General features: G+C 50.0%; 2 protein-coding genes and 2 long non-coding RNA genes across 5 annotated transcripts in view; 3 read left to right on the forward strand and 1 right to left on the reverse strand.

Moving 5' to 3' along the window:
* LOC137595031 (uncharacterized) overlaps nucleotides 1–1780 on the forward strand; it is a 2001-nt gene extending 221 nt beyond the window's left edge. Inside the window, exons 2-4 of one of the 2 annotated variants that reach the window (XR_011035378.1) lie at nucleotides 2–239; nucleotides 491–776; nucleotides 1296–1780. This is a non-coding gene — a long non-coding RNA (uncharacterized lncRNA). Of the gene's footprint in view, nucleotide 1; nucleotides 240–490 lie in introns of both variants that reach the window. The other variant, XR_011035377.1, reaches the window with a different exon arrangement.
* The window catches only part of LOC137595030 (E3 ubiquitin-protein ligase RNF123), a 40294-nt gene extending 20416 nt beyond the window's left edge, over nucleotides 1–19878 (reverse strand). The window contains exons 1-32 of the mRNA XM_068314816.1: nucleotides 19502–19878; nucleotides 19029–19140; nucleotides 18725–18809; nucleotides 17579–17658; nucleotides 17400–17497; nucleotides 17192–17246; nucleotides 16813–16898; nucleotides 16598–16684; nucleotides 16459–16526; nucleotides 16254–16379; nucleotides 15575–15689; nucleotides 15380–15484; nucleotides 15145–15270; nucleotides 13982–14074; nucleotides 12552–12625; nucleotides 12359–12476; nucleotides 11011–11110; nucleotides 10797–10858; nucleotides 10632–10703; nucleotides 10424–10544; nucleotides 10236–10337; nucleotides 9932–10032; nucleotides 9144–9336; nucleotides 8451–8596; nucleotides 7876–7959; nucleotides 7385–7492; nucleotides 7129–7306; nucleotides 6610–6684; nucleotides 5246–5333; nucleotides 4916–5003; nucleotides 4715–4799; nucleotides 70–209 (exon numbers count right to left, since the gene is read on the reverse strand). Of these exons, the coding sequence (XP_068170917.1) occupies nucleotides 70–209; nucleotides 4715–4799; nucleotides 4916–5003; nucleotides 5246–5333; nucleotides 6610–6684; nucleotides 7129–7306; nucleotides 7385–7492; nucleotides 7876–7959; nucleotides 8451–8596; nucleotides 9144–9336; nucleotides 9932–10032; nucleotides 10236–10337; nucleotides 10424–10544; nucleotides 10632–10703; nucleotides 10797–10858; nucleotides 11011–11110; nucleotides 12359–12476; nucleotides 12552–12625; nucleotides 13982–14074; nucleotides 15145–15270; nucleotides 15380–15484; nucleotides 15575–15689; nucleotides 16254–16379; nucleotides 16459–16526; nucleotides 16598–16684; nucleotides 16813–16898; nucleotides 17192–17246; nucleotides 17400–17497; nucleotides 17579–17658; nucleotides 18725–18809; nucleotides 19029–19110 (3141 nt within the window). The 5' untranslated portion in view covers nucleotides 19111–19140; nucleotides 19502–19878. The remainder of the gene's footprint in view (nucleotides 1–69; nucleotides 210–4714; nucleotides 4800–4915; nucleotides 5004–5245; nucleotides 5334–6609; nucleotides 6685–7128; nucleotides 7307–7384; nucleotides 7493–7875; nucleotides 7960–8450; nucleotides 8597–9143; nucleotides 9337–9931; nucleotides 10033–10235; nucleotides 10338–10423; nucleotides 10545–10631; nucleotides 10704–10796; nucleotides 10859–11010; nucleotides 11111–12358; nucleotides 12477–12551; nucleotides 12626–13981; nucleotides 14075–15144; nucleotides 15271–15379; nucleotides 15485–15574; nucleotides 15690–16253; nucleotides 16380–16458; nucleotides 16527–16597; nucleotides 16685–16812; nucleotides 16899–17191; nucleotides 17247–17399; nucleotides 17498–17578; nucleotides 17659–18724; nucleotides 18810–19028; nucleotides 19141–19501) is intronic.
* Nucleotides 19073–22600, forward strand: LOC137595032 (uncharacterized). The gene is made up of 4 exons (XR_011035379.1): nucleotides 19073–19190; nucleotides 20930–21000; nucleotides 22422–22451; nucleotides 22534–22600. It is a non-coding gene; the product is annotated as an uncharacterized lncRNA (long non-coding RNA).
* Nucleotides 22601–22615: 15 nt separating this feature from the next.
* The window catches only part of LOC137595033 (ubiquitin carboxyl-terminal hydrolase 46-like), a 6761-nt gene continuing 1876 nt past the window's right edge, over nucleotides 22616–27500 (forward strand). Inside the window, exons 1-6 of the mRNA XM_068314817.1 lie at nucleotides 22616–22665; nucleotides 22887–23010; nucleotides 23170–23309; nucleotides 27028–27127; nucleotides 27241–27317; nucleotides 27438–27500. The exon at nucleotides 27438–27500 is cut by the window's right edge and continues 37 nt beyond it. Of these exons, the coding sequence (XP_068170918.1) occupies nucleotides 23284–23309; nucleotides 27028–27127; nucleotides 27241–27317; nucleotides 27438–27500 (266 nt within the window). The 5' untranslated portion in view covers nucleotides 22616–22665; nucleotides 22887–23010; nucleotides 23170–23283. The remainder of the gene's footprint in view (nucleotides 22666–22886; nucleotides 23011–23169; nucleotides 23310–27027; nucleotides 27128–27240; nucleotides 27318–27437) is intronic.

Below are 27500 nucleotides of genomic sequence, written 5' to 3' on the forward strand. Positions count from 1 at the left end.
GACAGTCGTGTGTCGGATGACTCGTGAGGGGTCGGGACCAGGTGTGGTGAAGGTGTGGTTCTGGCTCACCTCCTGGATCATGCCGATGAACTCGGAGAAGGCCCAGTTGAGCTGGTTCAGGACACTGTTGAGGAACGAGGCGGCCATGTCTTTGTCCACACTGAGCAGCTCCGCCATGTGTCTCTGCAGCAGCAACGATGGACACGGCTCTAAACCAATCAGAGGAAGCGAAACCAAAGGTGAGACGTGTGAACCCGCCCCCTACCGATGTGAATACAGAACCCGGGTTCAGAAGAACACCACCTCAGAACACCCCAACTAACTGACCCTACCTCTCACCCTATCCCTAACCCTAGTCTAGGGCTGCCGCGATTAGTCGACTAGTCATGATTATGTCGACTATTAAAATCGTCGACAACTAATTTAATAGTCGATGTGTCGTTTTGGTTTTTTTTTAATCTTTGTTTTTTTCTCAAAACTGCTGCGGCAGCTCCACGGCCGCGCCTGCCTTTCTGCCCTTGACACACCTGCGCAGTAAAGGTCATCGGGGCCAGACGTGATGTCACTGGAAGTTATACCAGAGGGGCTCGGTGTCATGGCTACCCGGCGGCACCAGACCTCATTAGTGTGGGAGCATTTTACGAAAACAAAAGACAAAAGTGTGCAATGCAATATCTGCAAGACAGAAGTTGCCTTCCACGGCAGCACAACGGCAATGCACGAGCACCTGAAAAGGAAGCAGGTTGTGACAACGATGAAGAGGGACCGTCGTCTCGGTAAGCTAACTGGGTAGTTAGCGGCTAATATTAGCGTAAACAGAGTCTTTATTTGTCATGCTGACACACGTTTACATATGACAGTATGGAATATGTCTCTGAAGGTCCCAGTAAGCCTGGTCGATAAATAAGATACAATAAGATAAATAGTATAAGTTAAGTAAAGATTGGTTAAAAATGTAAGAGAACAGAGAAAAGTTAGGAATGCTAGATATACGGTATAAAGTGTAAAGTGTAAGTTGAAAACTTTCTGAACAGCAAAATCTATTTACAGTGTAGCAGCTTAAGTATGTGGGTGCTCTATCTATTGCACCTGATGAAGCATCATATTGCACAACACCACAGAGAGCTAACTTACTACTTAATCATATAGCTGTAAAAGTTAAAATTAGCGATGACAATTTGATTCATTAGCCGCCCTTAGCACACATATTTCATGTGTTTTCTGTAACGCTACAACAGTGATGTGTTTGAATAGGAAATGTGGTAACGCTAATGTTTTCTAACGTTATGTATCAGTGCTAAAAAAGTAGGTTCTACTTCAATGGACGGCTTTGTTACAAAGCCAGCTACATGCACACCTCAGCAAGCAAACGTCCTGACTGAGTCCAGACTGAACATGCTGGTGACCGACAGCATCGGAGCGGATTTTCTCTGCAGCATGGAACATCTGCTCTCCAAAGAAAGCAAGCCTTTCTCCAAGACATGGAGAAATGCTAACTGTCCTGGCTATGAACAAGACCCTTGTGCAGTTTGGGATTGCATAGAGTCAGAGTGTAGTAAAGCTGAATACAGTTGTGAGCACTGAGCACAAAATGCACTTTTGTTATATTTGAGTCAGTGAGACCAAAACTGTAATAATTCCTTAGTTACAGGTGCCTACCTCATTGTTGCTATGTTTGATGCCAAAGACAAATTAAGGAAAGAAAAAAACTAAAAAATAAACCTGAAGTATTTATTTTTGTGTTGTTCGGGCAAGTGCCTTTTCCTTATTTTACTCAGCTGTTTGCACTTTATGCTACTCAGTTAAACAATTGTTTGTTGCTACAAGCATATTTCATTAAAGGTTTAATGAACTATCATCTTAATTGTCTTTATTTTTAGTTAGCATATGCCTTAAACACTTAAAGCTGAAAAGTATTGATGGTTATATAAGAGCAGTTTCATGCTGGTGCGATAAGCTGTATGTTTTACATTCAATTTACGTATGATCTGATTAGTCGACTAATCGAAAAAATAATCGGTGATTAGTCGACTATCAAAATAATCGTTTGTGGCAGCCCTACCCTAGTCCTAACCCTAACCCGACTTGAGTCCTACCGCATAACCTAGCCCCAACCCTGAGCCTTATTGTAACCCTTACACTCACCCCTAATCCTAATCCCTGTCGCCCAGACCCTACCCCTAATCTTAACCCTATCACCGATCCTACCCATACCCCTGACAGAAAAAGTAAAGAACTGATATGTGAGGTTTGTTAGCATTTATAGGAGTGTGTCTGTCTTTAGCCCCCATCCACACTGTTAATCTCCATCCCACGACTTTTGACCCATAAATCAGAATTAAAATCAGAACCCTAACCCAATGTCACGGGTCCTGCACTGGAGGATTGCTCCTTCCACCAGTGTGAAAAAAAGGTTGTGGGTTCCCGCCCACATCGTCACGTCAACGGTCAGCTTTCCGACTGACTCCAGTGTCTTTTCAGAAGTGCAAATGAAAAACTGTCTCATTTAGAGAAACAGGAAACAATACTAAAAATAAAAAACATGAATTTAGTCACGTCAGGACAACAGGAAGAGACAATGGAGCCAACACATCATTCAACCATCGTCATCATCACTCAGACAACAGAAGAACGGATGTGTCAGAGGGACTATCACGAGGGAAAAGAACAAGACAATCAAGAGGGAAAAGGACAAGACTATCAAGAGGGAAAAGGACAAGACTATCACAAAGGAAAGGGACAAGACTATCAAGAGGGAAAGGATTATCGAAAGGAGAGGAAGACAAGCTGAAGACGGAGGAATGTTCTCTGGGGGGTTGTGATGGAAACACTCGAGTCAAGAGCTCGCAAAATCAAATGATCCCAATTTGTCCCCTCTGCCCTTCAGTCGCCACAAACATGGAGAGGTCCGACCCCGCGCCCTTCCTTTACACGCTAAAGAGACACTCCTGCTGCTCTAATGCATGAATGTTAGAGCAGCAGGGAAGGTTTACAGCTAACTAAGGTTAGTATTAGACAGGAGCAGTAATAGTTAGGGTTAGTAGTGGGCACGGTTAGCAGTAGCTAGGGTAGGGTTAGAAGTAGACAGGGTTACTAGTAGTTAGGATTAGTGGTTAGGGTTAGTAGTAGTTAGGAATAGTAGTAGTTAGGTTTAAGGTTGGGAGTAGTGAAGCTTGGTAGTAGTTTGGGTTATTACTAGTTAGGGTAATTAGTAGTTATGGTTAGTAGCAGATGAGTTTAGTTGTAGATATGGTTAGTTATATTTAGGGTAATAGTTAGGGTTAGTAGTTGATAGGGTTAGTAGTAGATGGGGTTAGTAGTAGTTGGGGGTATTAGTAGTTAGAGTTAGTAGTAGTAGTCAGGTTTAACGTTAGGAGAAGTGAGGCTTGGCAATAGTTTGGGTTATTACTAGTTAGTAGTTAGGGTTAGTAGTAGATGAGTTTAGTTGTAGATATGGTTAGTTATATCTAGGGTTAGTTGTAGTTAGGGTTAGTAGTAGATAGGGTTAGTAGTAGTTAGGGTTAGTTCTAGATAGGGTTAGTAGTAGATAGGGTTAGTAGTAGATAGGGTTAGTGGTAGATAGGGTTAGTAGTAGATAGGGTTAGTTCTAGATAGGGTTAGTAGTAGATAGGGTTAGTGGTAGATAGGGTTAGTAGTAGATAGGGTTAGTTCTAGATAGGGTTAGTAGTAGATAGGGTTAGTAGTAGATAGGGTTAGTAGTAGATAGGGTTAGTAGTAGATAGGGTTAGTAGTAGATAGGGTTAGTAGTAAGGGTTACTAGTCCACTGCTTCCCATTCTATGGTCCCAGATTAAATCTGGCAGGGTGTCACATGATTGATGGGACAGGATGAAGAATAAAAGTTGTGATGTTCAAATCCTACAATTTTTCTGTTCACATATTGAAATCCAAAAACTGTCCTTCCTGACGCCCCCCTTTCCGCCTCCTTCACTCTTGTGTGGCTGCGTTTCATTGGTTGGGACAGGAACAGACTTTAAACAAGTGTATTTTATTCAGGAAGTCATCCTTCATGATTCCATCACCAAAGCAGCAGAACAAACGGGGCTACTGTTGCATTAGCGCTAGTTAAACAGACCAACTAACCATCAGTACCACCGTCCGCCTCGTCACTGCCCGTTCAACGTTTTTGTCCTGGTCTCATTTCTCTGCATTAATGGGCCTCATGTGGGTTCCTGTAATGCTGGAACACCTACGGTCCAACCTAACTCCATGACGATTTGCTCTGTTCATGATGGGATGCGGAATCATTCACTAACTAGGATCGCTGGTCCTGAAAACGATCCACACCTCCCAGATACTAAGAAACGAGCAGAGAGCAGGGAGAGCGAAAGGAAACGGGGTGATGGAGAAGAACTTACTTTGGAAACTAGCAATGGACAGATCCCCTGGAAGACATGCAAATGAGAGGCACACATGAAAGTCAATCAGCATGCAGGAGACAGCATGCAGTGGGTGAGGCCATCGGCATCGGCGTCTGAAGCCTGACAAACACTCGGAACTGAAGCCATAAATCAACTCCACCCAGTTAAAACAAACCTCGCCATGTTTTTGGAAACTGGTGGAAAATAATCAGGGTTCAAACCCGTCCCGTCACGGTGATTGATGCACAGAACGACGAGAAAGCAGGAGGAAGATAGGGAGGGGAAAGAGTTCCTGCAGAGCGCCTCATTGGCTGCTCCACAGCTGACACCTACTCTGGAGGCTGGGCAGGTTGGCGTCCTCCGGCTTGGTCTTCAGGAGATGAGGCAGGCGAGTGTATCTGTAGCCGAAACCACAGCCCTGGAACGCACCAGCAGATGGTCATGTCACTTGAACCGCCCTGACCAAAGGGACAGGTCAGGTGAAAACCCCCAGCAGCGCCCCCTTCTATCAGCACCAGCGTGCTAACGGCTCACCCGCCACAGTCTGACCAGGATCCAGTTGGTCTGAGCCCAGGGTCTCTGTTCATATGGGGCCAGCAGGTTCTTCATCATGGCTACACGTCTGAAACACACAAACACACACACACACACACACACAGGAAAGATCAACCCATAATCAGTCACCAGTAATCAGTAACCAATCACCAGTAATCAGTAACCAATCACCAGTAATCAGTAACTAATCACCAGTGATCATCTGTCACCAATCACCAATAACAAGTCACTAGTAATCATTCATCGATCTCTAGTGATCAGTTTCTGGTCATCAGTGTGAACAGAAGCACAACAGAGTCAAACACTCACTGTTCTTCTGGGATCCTCTCCACCGCCCTGAGGGATTGTGGGTAGCAGACATAGCTGGCCAGCGCCTGCATCAGAGAGTCTTTGATGTCTGGAACAGAAGAGGTTTTAACATCGCAAAAATATGAACCAATGACTAACACAGGTTAATCATTGGTAATCAGACCTAGTAAATATACTGACCATTCAGGGTTAAGAGCCCCCTAACCCTACCTGACCCTAACCCAACGACACACAGATCACCTGACCCTAACCCCCCACTAAACCTTGAACCTGAAGGGAATCTGTGGCCACTGAACAAAAGAAACGTACAGCGGTACCTCTATTTACGAAATTAATTGGTTCTGGAACACATTTCTTAAGTAGAGAATTTTGTGAGTAGAGACGAGTTTTCCATGCAAATGCCCTAATGCGATCCAAGCCCACAAAAATTCAGACATAAATGTTTTATAAAGCATAAATAATAATAACCAGTACTTTAATTGTTCCTCTTGGGGAAATTCTTTAAAAATGCATCAAAACATGTAACAAATACATGTTACGAGTAGATTATTACACAATAAATGAGAGTTGTGCATAATGTAAGAAACAAAGAATAGAGTAAAGAATAAAAATGATGGTTATTTACCTTTTAACTGCTGTCCTCATTGTTTTTTGCCCTCTTTGGTTCATGCCCTCTTGCCCCCCCATGAACAACAGAGTGAATTCCAGTCCTCCTTCTGAACTTCTCCAACCACCCATGCGATGCCTTAAACTCCTTAAACTTCCTTTTGTTTTAATAACGTGGTGATTGTAGATGCATTACGGCCATATTCTTTGGAGAGATCAACCAAACGCATCCCTTTTTCAGGCTTTTCTATCATCTCTTGATTTGTTTGTACGGACAAAAAAACTCTTTTCTTCGTCTTTTCTTTTCCTCTTTTCTCCGTCACTTTCTTGGGGTCCATAGTGAATACTCTAAAAGTTAATATATTTACGTAAAACTATCAGAACACCTCACGGGTCGAGGGCCGAATGACGAGGACGCTGCATAGACACCTATCTAGCTCCACACAGAGGTCCCTCTGAGCCAATGGGATGATAGGAAGATGCTAGGTAATAGCCAATGGCAGAGCAGCTATGAGAATGTTGTGTTCAGGAACCCGTGGGAGCTGCGAGTATCAGCCCATTCTGTATTTTTACCTTTAGTAAGTCGAAATTTCTTTCATAACTAGAGGCAATATTTTCCTGCTGAGGCGTTTAGTAAGTAGAGACATTCGTAAGTAGAGGTATCACTGTGCTAGAACAATTAAACTAAGGATGAGAGAAGGCTGTGTGCACAGATAGAGGCAGAAACACACACACACACACACACACTGGTGTGTTACCTGTTCCAACGATTCGAGGATCAGCGAAGTGCTTGGCGAGGATCGCAGCCAGCTGAGCCAGGGTTTCCTCGTAGCCTGTGGGGAGAACAGGCGTGATGAAGGACACGCGTGTCGAAGAACACAGGTAATGAAGGACACGTGTGACGAAGAGGAGAAGCAGCAGAACGCTGACGAGGCGCGTTAACGTCCAGCTGGAGTAGCGTGGGACACAGGCGCTGTCGCCGGAGCCCAGAATGAGAACAGATGATCTTCATGGGGGGGTCGATAAATCAATGGCAGCGAGGCCACTTCATGCATTTTAATGCCCCCCCATTCTAACGGGTTCAAAGCGTGTGGGCAGAGCAGGACGGAGACGATCAGGAGTCCCCGCCTCAGCGCTGCCTCCCCGCCAGCCACTGGTTTCTACCCAAGCTGATGCTGAGGGGTCCACCCCCACCCTGCAGCCCCCAGAGCGTCCCCCTGGCCCCTGACGTGCGGGGCCAGGGGGTGGGGCAGAGCGCTGAGGCTGGTTCCACCTACCGGGGAGCTCCTCCATGCTGTGGGCGGGGCTGAAGTAGTTCTTCAGGGCGCTATAGGCGTTCATGGCCACGTTGAGGTAGAACTCTGGGGCGAAGGCGAACAGCGACCCCGTGTGGTCGGCGTGTTCGATGGTCCGGATGCAGACGCACAGCAGCCAGTACACGTCCAGCATCTTGTCCTGGACACGCAACACCACAGGTGAGACCACCGATCACAGAGCTCACCAGAACCTGGGAAGCTTGGGAAGCTGCATCACCTTGGAGTAGATGGTGGCGTTGATCCAGGCCAGTCTCCTGCTCAGGTGGTTCAGCTTCTCTGCAAAGACCTTCTGGCTCTTCTGGAGCTCCTCCAGGATGTCCGGTCTCTGGAGGACAGGGAGAGAGCTGACAGTAAGGAGCTCCAGGGGTTCTCCTGCAGGAGACGCGTGAAGACCGACATACAGAGGTCAGGGTCACTTCAGTCCGAAGGTGGTGCTACCTCCACCTACAGAGGTCAGGTTCTGTAACATCTAAGCTGGAGTCCAGCAGCCAGAGAACCGATGGATCTACACAGGTGCTGGACCACTGCCCTTCAACAGCAGCGAGAACTGGAGCCCCCTGGTGCAGGAACACCTACGGGGAACCAGAGCCCCCTGGTGGAGGAACATCCAGTAGACACCTACAGGGAACCAGAGCTCCCTGGTGGAGGAACACCTACGGGGAACCAGAGCCCCCTGGTGGAGGAAACACAGAAGCAGGTGTGACTCACTCTGGCCGGACACCTGGCGATCTTCTCCTCCGTGTCCTTCAGCGCGACAGCGTACTCGTGGACGTCGTCTGAGACCACCACCATCTGGAAGGAGAAACATGTCAGGCTGCTCTGACAACACACTTGTTATGTTCACACACACACACATACACACACACACACGACAGTGACCCCTTCTAACTAGGCTGGAAACATGAACACAGTGCTGAGCCGTCGCCTAGTGGAGCTCCAGGTTGCAGGTTTCACACCAGCTGATGGAGACCATGGTCACCATGGTGACCTTCATCACGACCATCAGTTTAATATCAGTTTAATATCAGTATGGGTTCACAAACGTTTAAATTACTGTAAATAATAAGATAAATAGTCTATAGCTTAAAATAGATTTAACAAAATATGATTAAAACGCATTCAGGTGAACCTGAACCAGGTGTGATGAGGGGCGGGGCTCAGGTGTGATGAGGGCGGAGCTCAGGTGTGATGAGGGGCGGGGCTCAGGTGTGATGAGGGCGGAGCTCAGGTGTGATGAGGGGCGGGGCTCAGGTGTGATGAGGGGCGGGGCTCTACACACTCACCTTGCCCAGCTGCTGGTGGACACTCAGGTTGTACATCATCACGATGCCATCAACGATCTCCAGGAGGGACTTGTCTGCGATTGGCTGATCGGGCTCCTCCAGCGGTCGCCCCAGTAACAGGCCATCGTTGCCATGGCTACCCTCAACTTCATTGTGAAGAGAGACAAACCGGGAAGACCAGAGGGAATGAGGAGCTGCTGAGCGGTTTGGGATGCGGCCCATCCTCTGGCCCCAGTCTGGGTTTAATAAAGTTTGAACTGGAGGGCTGTTAGCGGCTAACAGGAAGTAGCACTGATCTAAAACCACCAGCGGCTTCAGAGGATATAGCAGTGAACTAAAACCACTAGCGGCTAAACAGGAAGTAGCACTGAGCTAAAACCACAGAAGAAGAACATCCCCCAACTCAAGCCCTGAGGGCAGGGTGACGGTAACACACCCGGTACCTGTTAACCGTACACCTTTAACCATCACCCGTTACCCGATAACCGTCACCAATCTGCCCTTACCCGTAACTGATTACCTGTTAACCGTTACCCGCGAACCGTCACCCTTACCTGTCACCTGTTAACCGTTACCCACTAACCGATAACCCTTACCCGTCACCTGTTAACTGTTACCCGCTAACCGTTAACCCTTACCCATTACCTGCTAACCGTCACCTGTTAACCTTCACCCATCACCCGTCACACTCACTGTCCTCCTCGGTCCTCTGCTCCACCGCCAGTGTTCGAACCTTGACCTTCTCCGGCTGGGTCAGGGGTCGTCTGGGGGTCATGAGGCTGACGGCGGCTGAGCTCAGGAAGCGATTGGCTCGCCCCAAAGTGGGAGAGCTCAGCCAGCTGGGCCTCGCCAGGGCTCCGCCCATCGCCGCGGCGCCGAACGGCCTCTAGGGTGAAAGGTTACAGGTGTGACATCAGCACGCATGTGATCTCATAGGCTGATCAGGATGACATCACTGTCGGCTCGACGAACCAGATGATGATGGATGAACCAGACCACTTCCTGTTTCACTGACAGAGAACCTCACCTTTAGTTTGACCTCTCTGATTAGCTGCACATGAGCCAATCAGACGCTGTCATTCAGGTTTATGTTAGCTGTGTCACCACATCCACACCCACAACTAGAGACAGAACGGAACACACACACACACACAGACACACCCTCAAACACACACACACACTCACTTTCACACACACCCTCATACCCTCCCTCACACACACACATACACACACTCACAAACACACACACACCCTCAAACACACACACACACACCCTCATACACACACACGCACACACACACACAAACACACAACCTCACACACACACACACACACACTCACACAGACACTCACACACACACACACACACACACACACACACACACACACACACAGACACACACACACAGACACACTCACACACAGACACTCACACACACACACACACACACAGACACGCTCACACACACACACACACACACCTGTGCTGCTCCCGTCTCCTCGTCCTCGTCCAGGTCGTCCATGGACGCTGCCTGGATCTCTGACAGGTCGATGATGATGTTGGCTTTACTGGCCAGGTCATCTGGGAGGACACACACACACACACACAGTCAGTTCACACAGCACCGCCCCTCACAGGTCAAAGGTCACACATGGGGCTGCATAGGGAAGCAGGAGCAGCAGGTTCCTCCTCCCTGAGCTAGGTCGGGGTCAGAGGTCACAGTTGTGGTGTGGTTAGGGGTCATGGACCTGGGGGTGCTCTATGTGTGAGGAAGGGGAACCCACCTCTGAGGGTTTTCTTCAGGTGTGAGAGGAGCCCCCCCAGCCTCTGCAGGTCGAAGTAGTCCACCTTCCCGTTGTAGAAGATCTGAGGAGGAACGAAGGCCTCTGGGGGCACAGGAAACACCGTGAAGTGACCGGGACGCTGAGGGGGCGGGGCCCTGTGGCCCCAGCGCTGAAGGGGCAGGGCTTACCGTTGCTGCCGATGCTGCCGGGGACCTTCCTGCTGCTGTCGTCCCAGCAGCCCCTCACGGCGGCGATGAGGCGGTGCAGGAAACACACCATGTACTCGGGGGGGCAGAGCGCCGTGGGGTGCTGCAGAGCCACAACACACACCGTCTGAGGCCGCACCCATACCAGCCATGACAGTCACATGACCCAGCATCAGGCCACGCCTCTTACCCCTCTGTTGCTGGCGTTCTCCTGGAGGAACTTCCTGAACTTGTTGAGGAAGATGTAGCGAGAGGCTTCACCCTGAAGAACAAACCCATCAATGACAGATCAATACCAGCGATCAGGAGCTGGTGGTTCTGAGCAATACCAGCTATCAGGGGGGTCCTACCGTACCGAGGTCTTGTCTTTGTTGTTCAGCAGCAGCTTCAGGATCTGGACCTGCAGCTCCTCCACCACTGAGAGCGGAGCAGAAGCAGTTCAGCTGTGATGTCGCAGACACCGCCCCCACAGAACCCCCCATAGACTCTGCCCCTCGACGGTGTCACATGGCTCAACGCTGAGCAGTGACCCCACCACCAGGGGGCGTGGCCCACATGGGGACACTGACCTTCGATCCTCTTCTTCAGGCGCTGACAGCCTCTCTCGTAGGCTCGACGCCTCAGACGCTCGTCAGCACTTTCCTCTGTAGCGTCACACTCGTCTCTCCCCTGAAACACGGGATTTCATGGGATTACAATAGATTACATTAAATGGATAAAATCAGATCACACAGGATTACACGGATTACAATAGATTACATTACATTAAATGGATTAGATCAGATTAAAACGGGACTACACAGATTACAATATATTATATTACATTAAATGGATTAGATCATATTAAAACAGGACTACACAGATTACAATAGATTATATTACATTAAATGGATTAGATCAGATTAAAACGGGACTACACAGATTACAATAGATTATATTACATTAAATGGATTAGATCAGATTAAAACGGGACTACACAGATTACAATAGATTATATTACATTAAATGGATGAGATCAGATGAGATTAAAACGGGATTATACAGACTACAATATATTACATTAGATGGATTAGATGATATAAAACAATGGAGATGAACTAATGTAGATGAGATTAACTGGATATGATTAAATAAAGGAGACAAAGTGGATTGGACAGATAAACCCATAATAACCAGTTCCAGCACCGGGACCGGTGGACCTGGAGTTCAGTCCACTAGGACCAGAGTCCTGCTTCAATTCAAACTGTTTCCAGAATATGCTAGACTCGTCCATCTGAGAACACGCATGTGCAGATTATAATCCCAGATTAGGAAAAGGAGCTGAGTGTGATTCTCTTGCTGCCTCATCATTTAGAGACTGAAACTGTTCATCTGAAGATTCTTCACGTCTAAAATGATCTTTGAAGGCATCTTCTCCACACCTTTGGTTTCACTACTCTTTCTGAACGTAGTGCGAACAGGAAGTCAATGTCATGAACAGGAAGTCAATGTCATGAACAGGAAGTCAGTGTCATGAACAGGAAGTCAGTGCCATGAACAGGAAGTCAGTGTCATGAACAGGAAGTCAATGTCTTCTGTATACCTTTCAAAATAAAGACACAACAACACCACTTTTATTTTGAAGGGGCGGTAATGGCCTCCTCTTCCTCCTTGGGGCTCAGGGTGAACGTCGCTGGTTCTCCCATTCATGGGCTCCAGCCTGACACCTGGTGGTGTCACTGAGTACTGCAGGCTAGTCCAGCACTGGATGAAGGCTCATGAACTTTTGCGGAGAAACATCTGACCAGATGTCTGAGGAGCTTCATCCCTAAAGGCTCTTCTCTTGTTCCCCCAAACCCGTCAGGAGGGAACCCCAACACAAGGTTCAATCCCTGAGGAGGCGACGCAAACCGGCAGCAGGGGCAGAGGTCGTCTTACCTCCTTGTCGAAGTGCGTGGGCCACCAGGTGGTCAGGATGAGCTCCTCCAGCCCCGCCTCCTTCACCCTGAGAGGAGTCTTGATGTAGAAGAAGACGACTGAGCGCAGGACGTCGAATGTGGACTGTGTTCAGGACAACACCCCCCAGAGGACACCTGGCTGTCTAAAGCGCTCTGATGCGTCACAAGGATATAGAACGCTGTTCAGCAGGAACTTCCTGGACTTCTCGTGATACAGGACGGCCGTGGTCAGGCGGAGGAAGTGGATCTGAAACGCCGAGGGATCAACAGGGTCACCAGCATGGACACAATCAGACTGATGAGGCTAACTCGCTAGGTGATGGCCACACGTCATACTCATGGCCCGCGGGCCGAGTGTGGCCCTTCACATCATTTTATGTGGCCCGCGGGCCCATTTTATCGTTTTGAATAAAGCTAATGTCGTACCGTGTTTGCTCTCGATTGGTGGCGTTATGTAGGCCTCATAATCTGTTATACAGGTAGACGTCGACTTACGACCTATGCAACTTACGACCGACCGACTTTACGACCACAATGTCCGGGTAACGCGGGCATTCCCTCCAGCCACAGTACTCACGCTCTGAGGCTCCCGCGCTCTCTTCAGTCCCCACGGCGCACACACGCTGTTCAGTCACACTGAGATCAGCAGCCCAGCCCACTACTGATGGGCTGGGCTGCTTAGGAGGCTGTGACGGAGAAATGTATGAATGGCGTATGGAAAAACTGTCAAGCGTTACGTGAACTCTTCTGCTGGATTTGAAAGTGACGAAGAACTTGATCAGATTCGGGAGAAAATAGTGAAACTGGCAAAAAACCTCTCCTTGGAGAACTCACGAATGATCGCGCTGTAAGAAGAACTGATCGCGCTGGAAGAAGAAAGAGTGGAAGAAGAAGAGAGAAGAGAAGCAGAGAAAGAAGAGGCGGAAACAGAAAAAATGTTCACCACCAAAGGCTTGTCAGAAGGCTTTTCCCTGTTAAATAAACTCCGTGCACACTTTGAAGAAATGGACATAGAACATAGAAACATTTGCTAGGATTGAACGGATGGCAAACGACGCTTTCCATCCATATCGTGAAATTTATGAGGAGAAAAAGAAACGAACAATTCAGACAAAGCTCACAATGATTATGAAAAGATCGTCTCCCGCTCCCACCAACCCACACGCTGCCCCAGCTGACGATCCGGACGACCCCCAGACAAGAACCAGCGCTGCTGGATTTTATTTTTACTTAAGAGTCGATTTACGACCAAGTCGAATTACGACCGATCTGTCGGGACCAATCGCGGTCGTAAGTCGACGACTACCTGTAACCTGTTATAACAGAGCAACAAGCAAACACACTTTTCTGTATAACGGTAATATGTGTAACGTGAATAAGTAATGAATTCACTTATTTAACATTAAAGAGTAGTTACGTTCATGTTGTACTTAGTTACATTTAGTTACATTTTCTAGTTACATCTGGCCCTTTGAGGACGGCCCTGCTTTAAGCCACAACCTGCTTCACACTACAGTAGATCACAATACAATTTGTTCAAGCACACGACCAGATCCAGGACCAGGACCTGACCCAGGACCAGATCCAGGACCAGAGGACCTACCTGGAAGCCCAGGTCAGGAATGATGGGTGAGAAGCGGTAAGCCCTCAGCAGTGACATCATCAGTTGCTTCAGACACTCATTCACCTCATAGTCCTGTAGACAGACAGACAAACAGTGTTGAGTCAATGTAATCCTTATTGTCTCCCTCAACAATAACCCATCAACAGGTAACCCTAACCCATCAACAGGTAACCCTAACCCATCAACAGGTAACCCTAACCCATCAACAGGTAACCCTAACCCATCAACAGGTGACCCTTATCCAACAGGTAACCCTAACCCAACAGGTAACCCTAACCCAACAGGTAACCCTAACCCAACAGGTGACCCTAATCCATCAACAGGTGACCCTAACCCATCAACAGGTGACCCTAACCCATCAACAGGGGACCCTAACCCATCAACAGGTGACCCTAACCCATCAACAGGTAACCCTAACCCATCAACAGGTGACCCTAACCCTAACCCATCAACAGGTGACCCTAACCCATCAACAGGTGACCCTAACCCTAACCCATCAACAGGTAACACTAACCCAACAGGTAACCCTAACCCAACAGGTAACCCTAACCCAACAGGTAACCCTAACCCATCAACAGGTAACCCTAACCCATCAACAGGTAACCCAAACCCAACAGGTAACCCTAACCCATCAACAGGTAACCCTAACCCATCAACAGGGGACCCTAACCCATCAACAGGGGACCCTAACCCATCAACAGGTGACCCTAACCCATCAACAGGTAACCCTAACCCATCAACAGGTAACCCTAACCCATCAACAGGTAACCCTTACCCATCAACAGAGGACCCTAACCCATCAACAGGGGACCCTAACCAATCAACAGGTGACCCTAACCCATCAACAGGTAACCCTAACCCATCAACAGGTAACCCTAACCCATCAACAGGTAACCCTAACCCATCAACAGGTAACCCTTACCCATCAACAGAGGACCCTAACCCATCAACAGGTGACCCTAACCCATCAACAGGTAACCCTAACCCATCAACAGGTGACCCTAACCCATCAACAGGTGACCCTAACCCATCAACAGGTGACCCTAACCCATCAACAGGTGAGCCTAACCCTCCAGGAGACGTGAGGACAGAGAAGCTAACGTTGAGTGAACGTTATCAGAACCAAGGGGTGGACACCAGACCTCCATCAGCAGCCAGAACAGGTCCAGGAGCTGCTGGATCAGCGGGTGTTCATCCACCGAACCTCCTCCCTCCAGGATCCCCAACAGGAAGTTCATCAACACATCCTCCACCAGGTAGACTTTACACTGCAGAACCAACAGGAAGAGACATGTCACTGAGAAGAACCCTGGGTCTGGTTCTTCATGGAGCACCTGGAGCATCTCAACATGGACCAGGAAACCAGAGAGGCGTCACCATGAGTGGAGCGAAGTGGTTGAAGATGTGAGCCAGTGTGATGAGGACCGTTGGGTCCCCGTGGAGCCTCCACACGGCACAGTCCTTCTCCACCAGCCGCTCCTCCTGCAGCAGAAGAAGAACATGGTCTGGACCAACAACACCTGAAGACTGGACGCCGTCCAGGACCAGGAGAACCCTGCAGGCGCTGGCTACCTGAGCGTCGATGGAGGTGGTCAGCACGTTCTTGATGTAGCCCAGCAGCTTGTGGGCCTTTACCAGGTCCGCAGTTGGGGGGTCCTGGAGGGGCAAATAGCCGTCCACAGGGTACGTGAGGGGCATCAGGTAAGGAAGTCAAGCTGTTCCTACTCGTCTGTGACCCATCATCTTCAGCTATTAACCCTTCATCTACTGCACACCATGACGGCTGGAGAGCAGCCGGTGAACACTGTTTACGTGTTGTTCATGTGTTGTTTACGTGTTATTTAAACGTTGTTTATTACATCTTTACACCTTGTTTACATGTTTACACATTGTTTACTTGTTGTTTACACATTGTTTACTTGTTGTTTATATATGTACGTGTTGTATACCTGTTGTTTATGTATTGTTTACATGTTGTTTACACATTGTTTACTTTGTTGTTTACACATTGTTTACTTTGTTTACACGTCATTTACACGTAGTTTACACATTGTTTACATGTTGTTCAACACGTGAACAACACGTGAACAAAATGTGTTTACACGTTGTTGGTGTTGTTTACTTGTGTTTACATGTTGTTTAAATGTTGTTTACACATAGTTTACAAGTAGTTTACACGTTGTTTACGTGTCATTGACACATTGTATACGTCCTGTTTACTTCAACATGCTGCCGTGCGTCTGAAGGATATCTGAGAGGTCGGCTGCCGAAGTTGAACGCCACCGACTCTTTGAAGGACAGGCTGATGGCGGGGAAATAAGCCACGCCCGGACCCGTCTTGATGCTGGTGAACGCTGTTCCCAGAGACTGGCCGTTCCTGGACACACACACACACACCTGTAAACCCGGTACAGGAACGAGGTGCTCAGCCAATCCCATGGAGGCGACGGACTCACAAACAGAAGGTTATGGTTCCGTCGTCCAGGTCGATCAGGCAGCTCACGATGTCTCCGGCCGCCCACGACTGTCCAGAGACATGTCCAATCAGCATCCTCCGTCACGGCGTCAGGACTTATTGTCACACAGTCGGCTCACCTTTCCGTAGTTAGTGGTCGTCACGTTCCACTTCCTCACCCGGTTCCCATCATAGGCGTAAGAGTCTGGAGTGTCCCCCACACCCTCCTGAGGACACACACTATTACTGCAGAGTGTGTGTGTGTGTGTGTGTGTGTGTGTGTGTGTGTGTGTGTGTGTGTGTGTGTGTGTGTGTGTGTGTGTGTGTGTGCGTTTTTCTGTGTGCGTGTGTGTACCTCCTGGTTGAAGCGACAGCTGAGGGTACACCAGCCGATCTGCATCAGACCCTGGGAGGAGATCAGCACCTCATACGCCCACTTCCCTGTAGGAAGAAGACTCGTCTCACTTCCTGTTTTACAGGAAGACACCGCAGCAGAGGGGGCATGTGTAGTCTATCAGACAGACGGGTGGGGGGCGTGTCCTGAGGGGCTGGGGGCGTGTCCTGTCTGTCAGACAGACGGGATAGGGGCGTGTCCTGTCCTGTCTAATGGGCTCAGGACTGCCAGTCGTGTTTCTGGAGCTTTAAATTAATAGTGTGGACACAGATTCTGAACCTTGAGGGACAGGTGGACCTGACCTGGTGGGCGTGCTCCAGAGAAAAGGGGTGGTCCTCACCTTTGTAGACACAGGTGGTGGCTCTGATGGAGCTGAAGTTGCTGTGACCAATCACCTGAAACCAAGACATCACATCAGTGAAGGGGAACAAACCAAAACCAGAACCAGAACCGTTGGAGGCCCGCCTGATGCCCCCACCATCAGAGGAAACCACAGCGCCCCCCCCAACCCCCCGGCATGAGTTGCCCCCCCGGCTGGCGTCTCTCACCCCCAGGAGGTCGTCGTCTACGAACAGGAGGCCCTCGAAGCCGCTGGTGTGGTCCAGGACCACCGGCTGGGGGCCCAGACGCCCGTCTCTCGCAGGATCTGCACACACACCCAGAGGTTCACACACCTTCGTGTGTGTGTGTGTCTGTGTTTGTGTGTGTGTGTGTGTGTCTGTGTGACCTCTGCTCTCCTCGGTGGGTTCCCCCTCACACAGCAGTCTCTCCAGGTGAGCACAGAGGTCCTGGAAGCCAAGCGTCTTCCTGTCAGATCAGAAACCAGAGAACCAGCGATGATGTCATCGACTGATCAGACACACCTCATGACATCATCAGGAGCACCAAACGCACCAACACGAACCCGTCCACCTGACCCACAACAACAACAAAACTAGAACCAATGCAGTCAGACTGCAACATCCCGCAACACCCTGAATTCAAAATGTTACCCTGACCTACTGTCAGAGGTCAAAGATCAAAGCTAGTGCTCTGACCTACTGTCATTGATCAAAGCACTAGCTTTGATCTATGGTCTTATTCACACTGGTCTTCTCCCTAGTCTTTCTATTTTATCCGGTTCCTGAGTGTACAAAAGTTTAAATTTGACCTTGACCTAGTTTCCTCAAGGTCATCATCTCATTTTCACCCCCTCTGCTGCCCGAGTCATGTGCTTTTAGTTTCATCTTCTATCTGAACGGTTGTGAAGATATTTGGTGGACTAACAGACGGACACACCAACACTGACATTACAACATGTCACCGCTCTGAAATGGGATGGAACAACAACAACAACGTGCCCCGTGAGGCACGACGCGACCACAGCTGTCTGCTGTGTCAGCAGAGCTTAACATGACGTCAGCAGTTTGTAACATGAGCTCCAGACAGCAGTTGGTCTTCAGTCCAATTGGTCTAAAACTGGACCTAAGAATAGAGCTGTTGGAGGAGATGTCAGCAGAACACGACGCCACACACACACACACACTACAAACTACAGGGTGTCCCAAAAACGTCCACACCCTTTAGCAGCTGAGAACTAAGTAGTTTGCAGATTAAACATGTTTAATCTGCAAAAAACTAAACAGTTAACTGGTAAACTAAACTAGTTTATTTTAGTAAACACCAGTTTAGTTAGTTTAGTGTAGTTAACCAGACTAAAGTAACCTAGTGAAAGAATGCACATACGTGTGAAGGCGTGTCACAAACAACCACCGACACTGGAACAACAGGTGTGAGCGTTCTGGAGGACCACGGACATCAAGGAGCAAATTGCCATGGCGATTCATCCACGTCACATCCACCACACCCCCAACCCCCCCACAGCGAGCGTTACCTGAGTGAAGCCGGTGCAGGCGTCTGATTGGCTGAAGGAAAAACATGATGCAGGTAGTCGCTCAGCAGCTTCTCACTGACGATCCCTAGAGAAGAAGAGTTTTAGGCAACAGGCTAACCAGCTGACTAACCAGCTGACTAACCAGCTGACTAACCAGGTGTCTAACTGTCCTTCTCCCTAGTCTTTCTATCTTATCCGGTTCCTAAGTGTACACAAGTTAAAATTTGACATTGACCTAGTTTCCTCAAGGTCATCATCTCATTGTATCCCCTTTGCTGTGCCCACGGGGCTGTGGGGGACCCACCTGTGGCTCTGGACTTGTCCGTGTCTGAGGCCAGTCTGTAGGGGCGGCGGGTCAGAGCGGTTCCCCCACCTTTAGAGCTCATGATGACCGTCTGGGGTCACCTGACCACCTGCTGAGGAGGAGACAACCATGATCTGGATGTCCTACAGCAGCTTCATGAAGGTAGTTACAGGTAGAGGTCAGGGGTCAGGTACTAACAGCACTACTGTCTCCAGCTGGAGCCCAGCTGACAGGAGGAACACCCTCCTGGAGCTCCAGCGGGAGGTCACACCCCCGGACCCCTCTTCGGTAACCCGGTGCCGATTGGGCCACAGATGCTAAACAGTCACGGCTGCACAGCTTGCTAGCTGCTAACGTTAGCTTAGCGACGGCTGAAGGACCCTCCCGGTCTGTCATGGCCTGAACCTCCCGCCCGGCTAACAGGAGCTGTGTGGCTAGCCAGTGGCCGGCTAGCGGCCAGCAGCACCACCTACCGCCGCCTCGGTTCCCCCGGGCCGCCGGTGTGTCCGCTGGAGGCGCCGGTGTGTCCGCTGGAGCCGCCGGTGTGTCCGCTGGAGCCGCCGGTGTGTCCGCTGGAGCCGCCGGTGTGTCCGCTGGACCCCCCGGTGTGTCCGCTGGAGCCGCCGGTGTGTCCGCTGGAGCCCCCGGTGTGTCCGCTGGAGCCCCCGGTGTGTCCGCTGGAGCCCCCGGTGTGTCCGCTGGACCCCCCGGTGTGTCCGCTGGACCCCCCGGTGTGTCCGCTGGAGCCCGGCCGTCCGGCTCCGGTCCAGAAGAACCGTCCAACGATCTGTTGTGTATCGCGCGAGAGGCTAACAACCATTAGTCACCAACAGCCACTTCCGGTCCACGCCCCGCCCCCTCCCTATGGGGTGGCAGCAGGTTCAAAAACAAGGCTGGCTCACAACAAAACGCGAAACAGAATTAAAAATGTTGTCTTTTTAAATTAACTTTTAATTTAATTACTGAAATGTAGTTCTGTTCGCCAACTTGCTGAAATCCTCTGGTTCTGTTTCTGATTGTCGACTCTGACAAACAGCCAGACAAACAGAACAGAACCAACCATGTCCATGGAACCCCAGCAACCCCAGGGGTATCATGTTTACAAACAAATAAACATGATACACAACTAAACAAACAGGTAAACATGATACACAATTAAACAAACAGGTAAACATGATACACAACTAAACAAATAGGTAAACATGATAAACAACTAAACAAACAGGTAAACATGATAAACAACTAAACAAACAGGTAAACATGATAAACAACTAAACAAATAGGTAAACATGATAAACAACTAAACAAACAGGTAAACATGATTCACTACTAAACAAACAGGTAAACATGATAAACAACTAAACAAAAAAGTAAAGATGATACACAACTAAACAAACAGGTAAACATGATTCACTACTAAACAAACGTGACACAAGCTGGACAAAGTGTCCAGTGCCCTGGAGGCAAAGGCCCCCATGGTGAACAGGACACGTTGGGCTTTGATGTCTGACATTAAAAAAGGTTGAAAACATGGAATCTCTTGATGTTTAGTCCGTAGAGTTTAAAGGTCGTGTGCTGCAGCAGGACCTCCAGTAGGATCAGGAGACATGGTAGGACACACACGGACACACACACGCACACACGGGACACACACAGACACGCACACACGCACATACGCACACACACACACACACACACACGCACACACACGCACACGCACACAGGCACACGCACACACACACAATTGGTTCTTGTGTAATGCTGCCTTTATTTGGTGTGTTCACATGGGGGGGTTTCATGGTGCTGCAATCTGATGATGTCATCAGTGAATGATGAACACGACCTGTGACACCGATAGCCAAACATTAGCTACCATGCTAAAGTAGCTTTTCCTCCTGCAGATTTTCCCTCAGGCCAAACAGGGCAGCGCCATCCAGGCAGCGACCGGGGAGCCCCACGCCTCCAGCGATGAGTAGGTGTTACACCCATGGGGGGCCATGTCCTGTCTTCTGAGCAATAGTACAACATACAAATATATATATAATATGCAAATATATACATACACTAATGTAAAAATAAAAATAGATTAAACACTAATACACAAATAAAAATAGATCTCCTCCTTTCAGCTTCTCCCTTCAGGGTCTCCACAGCCAATCAGTGTCCTCCATCTAACCCTGTCTTCTCATCCTCTTCTCTCACACCAACTACCTTCATGTCCTCTTTCACTACATCCATAAAACACTAATATATAAATAATAATATACAAAACACTAGTATACAAATAATAATATACAAAACACTAGCATACAAATAATATACAAAAAAACCTAGTATACAAATAATATACAAAACACTAGTATACAAATAATAATATACAGAACACTGATATACAAATAAAAATAGATGTCTCTCTGACACTATCTGTGTCTCTGACGCTATCTGTCTGTCTCTCTGTGATGCTGTCTGTCTCTCTGTGATGGTGTCTGTCTGTCTCTCTGTGATGGTGACTGTCTGTCTCTCTGTGATGGTGACTGTCTCTCTGTGATGGTGTCTGTCTGTCTCTCTGTGATGGTGACTGTCTGTCTCTCTGTGATGGTGACTGTCTGTCTCTCTGTGATGGTGACTGTCTCTCTGTGATGGTGTCTGTCTGTCTCTCTGTGATGGTGTCTGTCTGTCTCTCTGTGATGGTGTCTGTCTGTCTCTCTGTGATGGTGACTGTCTGTCTCTCTGTGATGGTGTCTGTCTGTCTCTCTGTGATGGTGTCTGTCTGTCTCTCTGTGATGGTGACTGTCTCTCTGTGATGGTGACTGTCTCTCTGTGATGGTGTCTGTCTCTCTGTGATGGTGTCTGTCTGTCTCTCTGTGATGGTGACTGTCTCTCTGTGATGGTGTCTGTCTGTCTCTCTGTGATGGTGTCTGTCTGTCTCTCTGTGATGGTGTCTGTCTGTCTCTCTGTGATGGTGTCTGTCTGTCTCTCTGTGATGGTGTCTGTCTGTCTCTCTGTGATGGTGACTGTCTCTCTGTGATGGTGTCTGTCTGTCTCTCTGTGATGGTGTCTGTCTGTCTCTCTGTGATGGTGTCTGTCTGTCTCTCTGTGATGGTGACTGTCTCTCTGTGATGGTGACTGTCTCTCTGTGATGGTGTCTGTCTGTCTCTCTGTGATGGTGTCTGTCTGTCTCTCTGTGATGGTGTCTGTCTGTCTCTCTGTGATGGTGTCTGTCTGTCTCTCTGTGATGGTGACTGTCTCTCTGTGATGGTGACTGTCTGTCTCTCTGTGATGGTGACTGTCTCTCTGTGATGGTGTCTGTCTGTCTCTCTGTGATGGTGTCTGTCTGTCTCTCTGTGATGGTGACTGTCTGTCTGACGCTGACTGTCTGTCTCTTGCCTACAGGTGTGAGCTCCGGCCAATCAGACACCGGGGGTGAGTCATGTGTTCAGTAGCTCCACCCAGAGGGCCCTGATTGGTTGTCTGGTGGTGAAGGTGTGACCCGTCTGTCTCACAGGTTCCTGAACGCCGGACAGACGTGTTACATGAACGCCTCCCTGCAGAGTCTGCTCACACTCCCCGACCTGATCACACAGATCAGCCAGCAGAGCCCCTCCCTGAGGGGGGTCCCCGGAGCAGAGCTGATCACGTACACACACACACACACACACACACACACACACACACACACACACACACACACACACACACACACACACACACACACACACACACACTTAAGTAGACTGTGCCACTAATTATCCTTCAGGGATTAATTGAATATCAAAGAACATAACTACCTAACAAGTTCACTAACCAGCTAGCTAACTAGCTAACTAACGAGCTAACTGGCTAACTACCTGCCCCCAGGAGTTTTGCTGACATCATCAGCGTCCACCAATCAGAGCAGGACTCGGTGAAGCTGAGGACCGTTCTGTCCTTCAAGGCCATCTTGTCGTCCGGCGCCCCCGAGTTCAACGACCAGCGCCAGAAGGTCAGTCCAGTGCAGGTCCTGGACCTGGACCTGGACCTGGGTCTGGACCTGGACCTGGACCTGGACCTGGATCTGGACCTGGACCTGGACCTGGGTCTGGACCTGGATCTGGATCTGGACCTGGGTCTGGACCACCACTGAACCCCTGGTGTGTTCCAGGACGCCCACGAGTTCCTGACGGCATTCCTCCAGCAGCTGCAGGACCTGAGCCCCCGCCTGAAGGAACACGCCCCCCCCTACCGCTGCCCCGTCCAGCAGAACCTGGTGTTCCAGATGAACAGCAGCAGGACCTGTCAGAGGTGTGTGTGTGTGTGTGTGTGTGTGTGTGTGTGTGTGTGTGTACCTGTCTCAGGTGTCCTGGTGTTCTTCAGGTGTGTGTGTGTGTGTGTGTGTGTGTACCTGTCTCAGGTGTCCTGGTGTTCTCCAGGTGCGGTGTGTGTACCTGTCTCAGGTGTCCTGGTGTTCTTCAGGTGTGTGTGTGTGTGTGTGTGTACCTGTCTCAGGTGTCCTGGTGTTCTCCAGGTGCGGTGTGTGTACCTGTCTCAGGTGTCCTGGTGTTCTTCAGGTGCGGTGTGTGTACCTGTCTCAGGTGTCCTGGTGTTCTTCAGGTGCGGTGTGTGTACCTGTCTCAGGTGTCCTGGTGTTCTTCAGGTGTGTGTGTGTGTGTGTGTGTACCTGTCTCAGGTGTCCTGGTGTTCTCCAGGTGCGGTGTGTGTACCTGTCTCAGGTGTCCTGGTGTTCTCCAGGTGTGTTGTGTGTACCTGTCTCAGGTGTCCTGGTGTTCTCCAGGTGTGTGTGTGTACCTGTCTCAGGTGTCCTGGTGTTCTCCAGGTGCAGTGTGTGTACCTGTCTCACGTGTCCTGGTGTTCTCCAGGTGTGTTGTGTGTACCTGTCTCAGGTGTCCTGGTGTTCTCCAGGTGTGGTGTGTGTACCTGTCTCAGGTGTCCTGGTGTTCTCCAGGTGTGTGTGTGTACCTGTCTCAGGTGTCCTGGTGTTCTCCAGGTGTGGTGTGTGTACCTGTCTCACGTGTCCTGGTGTTCTCCAGGTGCGGTTGTGTACCTGTCTAAAGTGTCCTGGTGTTCTCCAGGTGTGTGTACCTGTCTCAGGTGTCCTGGTGTTCTCCAGGTATGTGTGTACCTGTCTAAAGTGTCCTGGTGTTATCCAGGTGTGTATGTGTACCTGTCTCAGGTGTCCTGGTGTTCTCCAGGTGCAGTGTGTGTACCTGTCTCAGGTGTCCTGCTGTTCTCCAGGTGTTGTGTGTGTACCTGTCTCAGGTGTCCTGGTGTTCTTCAGGTGTGTGTGTGTACCTGTCTCAGGTGTCCTGGTGTTCTCCAGGTGTGGTGTGTGTGTACCTGTCTCAGGTGTCCTGGTGTTCTCCAGGTGTGGTGTGTGTGTACCTGTCTCAGGTGTCCTGGTGTTCTCCAGGTGTGTGTGTGTGTACCTGTCTAAGGTGTCCTGGTGTTCTCCAGGTGTGTGTGTACCTGTCTCAGGTGTCCTGGTGTTCTCCAGGTGTGGTGTGTGTGTACCTGTCTCAGGTGTCCTGGTGTTCTCCAGGTGTGTGTGTGTGTGTGTACCTGAGACACCTGTCTCAGGTGTCCTGCTGTTCTCCAGGTGTGTGTGTACCTGTCTCAGGTGTCCTGGTGTTCTCCAGGTGTGTGTGTGTGTGTGTGTGTGTGTGTGTACCTGTCTCAGGTGTCCTGGTGTTCTCCAGGTGTGTGTGTGTACCTGTCTCACGTGTCCTGGTGTTCTCCAGGTGTGTGTGTGTGTGTGTACCTGTCTCAGGTGTCCTGGTGTTCTCCAGGTGTGTGTGTGTGTGTGTATGTAGCTGTCTCAGGTGTCCTGGTGTTCTCCAGGTGTGTGTGTGTGTACCTGTCTCAGGTGTCCTGGTGTTCTCCAAGTGTGGTGTGTGTGTACCTGTCTCAGGTGTCCTGGTGTTCTCCAGGTGTGTGTGTGTACCTGTCTCAGGTGCCCTGGTGTTCTCCAGGTGTGTGTGTGTGTGTGTGTGTGTGTGTGTGTGTGTGTGTGTACCTGTCTCAGGTGTCCTGGTGTTCTCCAGGTGTGGTATGTATGTACCTGTCTCAGGTGTCCTGGTGTTCTCCAGGTGTGTGTGTGTGTACCTCTCTCAGGTGTCCTGGTGTTCTCCAGGTGTGGTGTGTGTGTACCTGTCTCAGGTGTGGTGTGTGTGTACCTGTCTCAGGTGTCCAGGTGTTTTCCAGGTGTGTGTGTGTGTAACTGTCTAAGGTGTCCTGGTGTTGTCCAGGTGTGTGTGTGTGTGTGTGTGTACCTGTCTCAGGTGTCCTGGTGTTCTCCAGGTGTGTGTGTGTGTGTGTACCTGTCTCAGGTGTCCCGGTGTTCTCCAGGTGTGGTGTGTGTGTACCTGTCTCAGGTGTCCTGCTGTTCTCCAGGTGTTGTGTGTGTACCTGTCTCAGGTGTCCTGGTGTTCTTCAGGTGTGTGTGTGTACCTGTCTCAGGTGTCCTGGTGTTCTCCAGGTGTGGTGTGTGTGTACCTGTCTCAGGTGTCCTGGTGTTCTCCAGGTGTGGTGTGTGTGTACCTGTCTCAGGTGTCCTGGTGTTCTCCAGGTGTGGTGTGTGTGTACCTGTCTCAGGTGTCCTGGTGTTCTCCAGGTGTGTGTGTGTGTACCTGTCTAAGGTGTCCTGGTGTTCTCCAGGTGTGTGTGTACCTGTCTCAGGTGTCCTGGTGTTCTCCAGGTGTGGTGTGTGTGTACCTGTCTCAGGTGTCCTGGTGTTCTCCAGGTGTGTGTGTGTGTGTGTGTACCTGAGACACCTGTCTCAGGTGTCCTGCTGTTCTCCAGGTGTGTGTGTACCTGTCTCAGGTGTCCTGGTGTTCTCCAGGTGTGTGTGTGTGTGTGTGTGTGTGTGTGTACCTGTCTCAGGTGTCCTGGTGTTCTCCAGGTGTGTGTGTGTACCTGTCTCACGTGTCCTGGTGTTCTCCAGGTGTGTGTGTGTGTGTGTACCTGTCTCAGGTGTCCTGGTGTTCTCCAGGTGTGTGTGTGTGTGTATGTAGCTGTCTCAGGTGTCCTGGTGTTCTCCAGGTGTGTGTGTGTGTACCTGTCTCAGGTGTCCTGGTGTTCTCCAAGTGTGGTGTGTGTGTACCTGTCTCAGGTGTCCTGGTGTTCTCCAGGTGTGTGTGTGTACCTGTCTCAGGTGCCCTGGTGTTCTCCAGGTGTGTGTGTGTGTGTGTGTGTGTGTGTGTGTGTACCTGTCTCAGGTGTCCTGGTGTTCTCCAGGTGTGGTATGTATGTACCTGTCTCAGGTGTCCTGGTGTTCTCCAGGTGTGTGTGTGTGTACCTCTCTCAGGTGTCCTGGTGTTCTCCAGGTGTGGTGTGTGTGTACCTGTCTCAGGTGTGGTGTGTGTGTACCTGTCTCAGGTGTCCAGGTGTTTTCCAGGTGTGTGTGTGTGTAACTGTCTAAGGTGTCCTGGTGTTGTCCAGGTGTGTGTGTGTGTGTGTGTGTACCTGTCTCAGGTGTCCTGGTGTTCTCCAGGTGTGTGTGTGTGTGTGTACCTGTCTCAGGTGTCCCGGTGTTCTCCAGGTGTGGTGTGTGTGTACCTGTCTCAGGTGTCCTGGTGTTCTCCAGGTGTGTGTGTGTGTACCTGTCTCAGGTGTCCTGGTGTTCTCCAGGTGTGTGTGTGTGTGTGTACCTGTCTCAGGTGTCCTGGTGTTCTCCAGGTGTGTGTGTGTGTGTACCTGTCTCAGGTGTCCTGGTGTTCTCCAGGTGTGGTGTCTGTGTACCTGTCTCAGGTGTCCTGGTGTTCTCCAGGTGTGTGTGTGTGTGTGTGTGTGTGTGTACCTGTCTCAGGTGTCCTGGTGTTCTCCAGGTGTGTGTGTGTACCTGTCTCAGGTGTCCTGGTGTTCTCCAGGTGTGTGTGTGTGTGTGTACCTGTCTCGGGTGTCCTGGTGTTCTCCAGGTGTGGTGTGTGTACCTGTCTCAGGTGTCCTGGTGTTGTCCAGGTGTGTGTGTGTGTGTACCTGTCTCAGGTGTCCTGGTGTTGTCCAGGTGTGGTGTGCGGTCCCAGCGTGAGGAGATGTTCACCAGCTTGTGTCTGGACGTGTTCCTGGACGCCACCGTGGAGCAGCTGCTGCAGGACTACCAGCAGGTGAGACCGGTCCAGTCCACCTGTGGGGAGGCGTTCACCACCAACAGACCGCAGTGGGGGGTTGTCAGTGTGGGGGGGCGTTCACTGACTTCACTGACGGTCTTTCTGTGCAGACGGTTCCGGTGGACTACGCCTGCAGGTGCGGCAGCAACAAGTCCATCATGGCGTCCACCTTTCACACCCTGCCTCAGTGAGTACCAGTTCTGAAGGTCCAGAACCCCACTCAGGTTCTAACCCAGGTTCTAACCCAGGTTCTAACCCAGGTTCTAACCCAGGTTCTAACCATCAGGTTCCTGGTTCTGCTCAACAGGAACCTCATCCTGCAGTTGAAACGCTTCAAAACGGCCACCATGGAGAAACGACACGACGCCGT

Source organism: Antennarius striatus, chromosome 5, assembly GCF_040054535.1.
Source record: "Antennarius striatus isolate MH-2024 chromosome 5, ASM4005453v1, whole genome shotgun sequence".
Lineage (NCBI taxonomy): Eukaryota > Metazoa > Chordata > Actinopteri > Lophiiformes > Antennariidae > Antennarius > Antennarius striatus.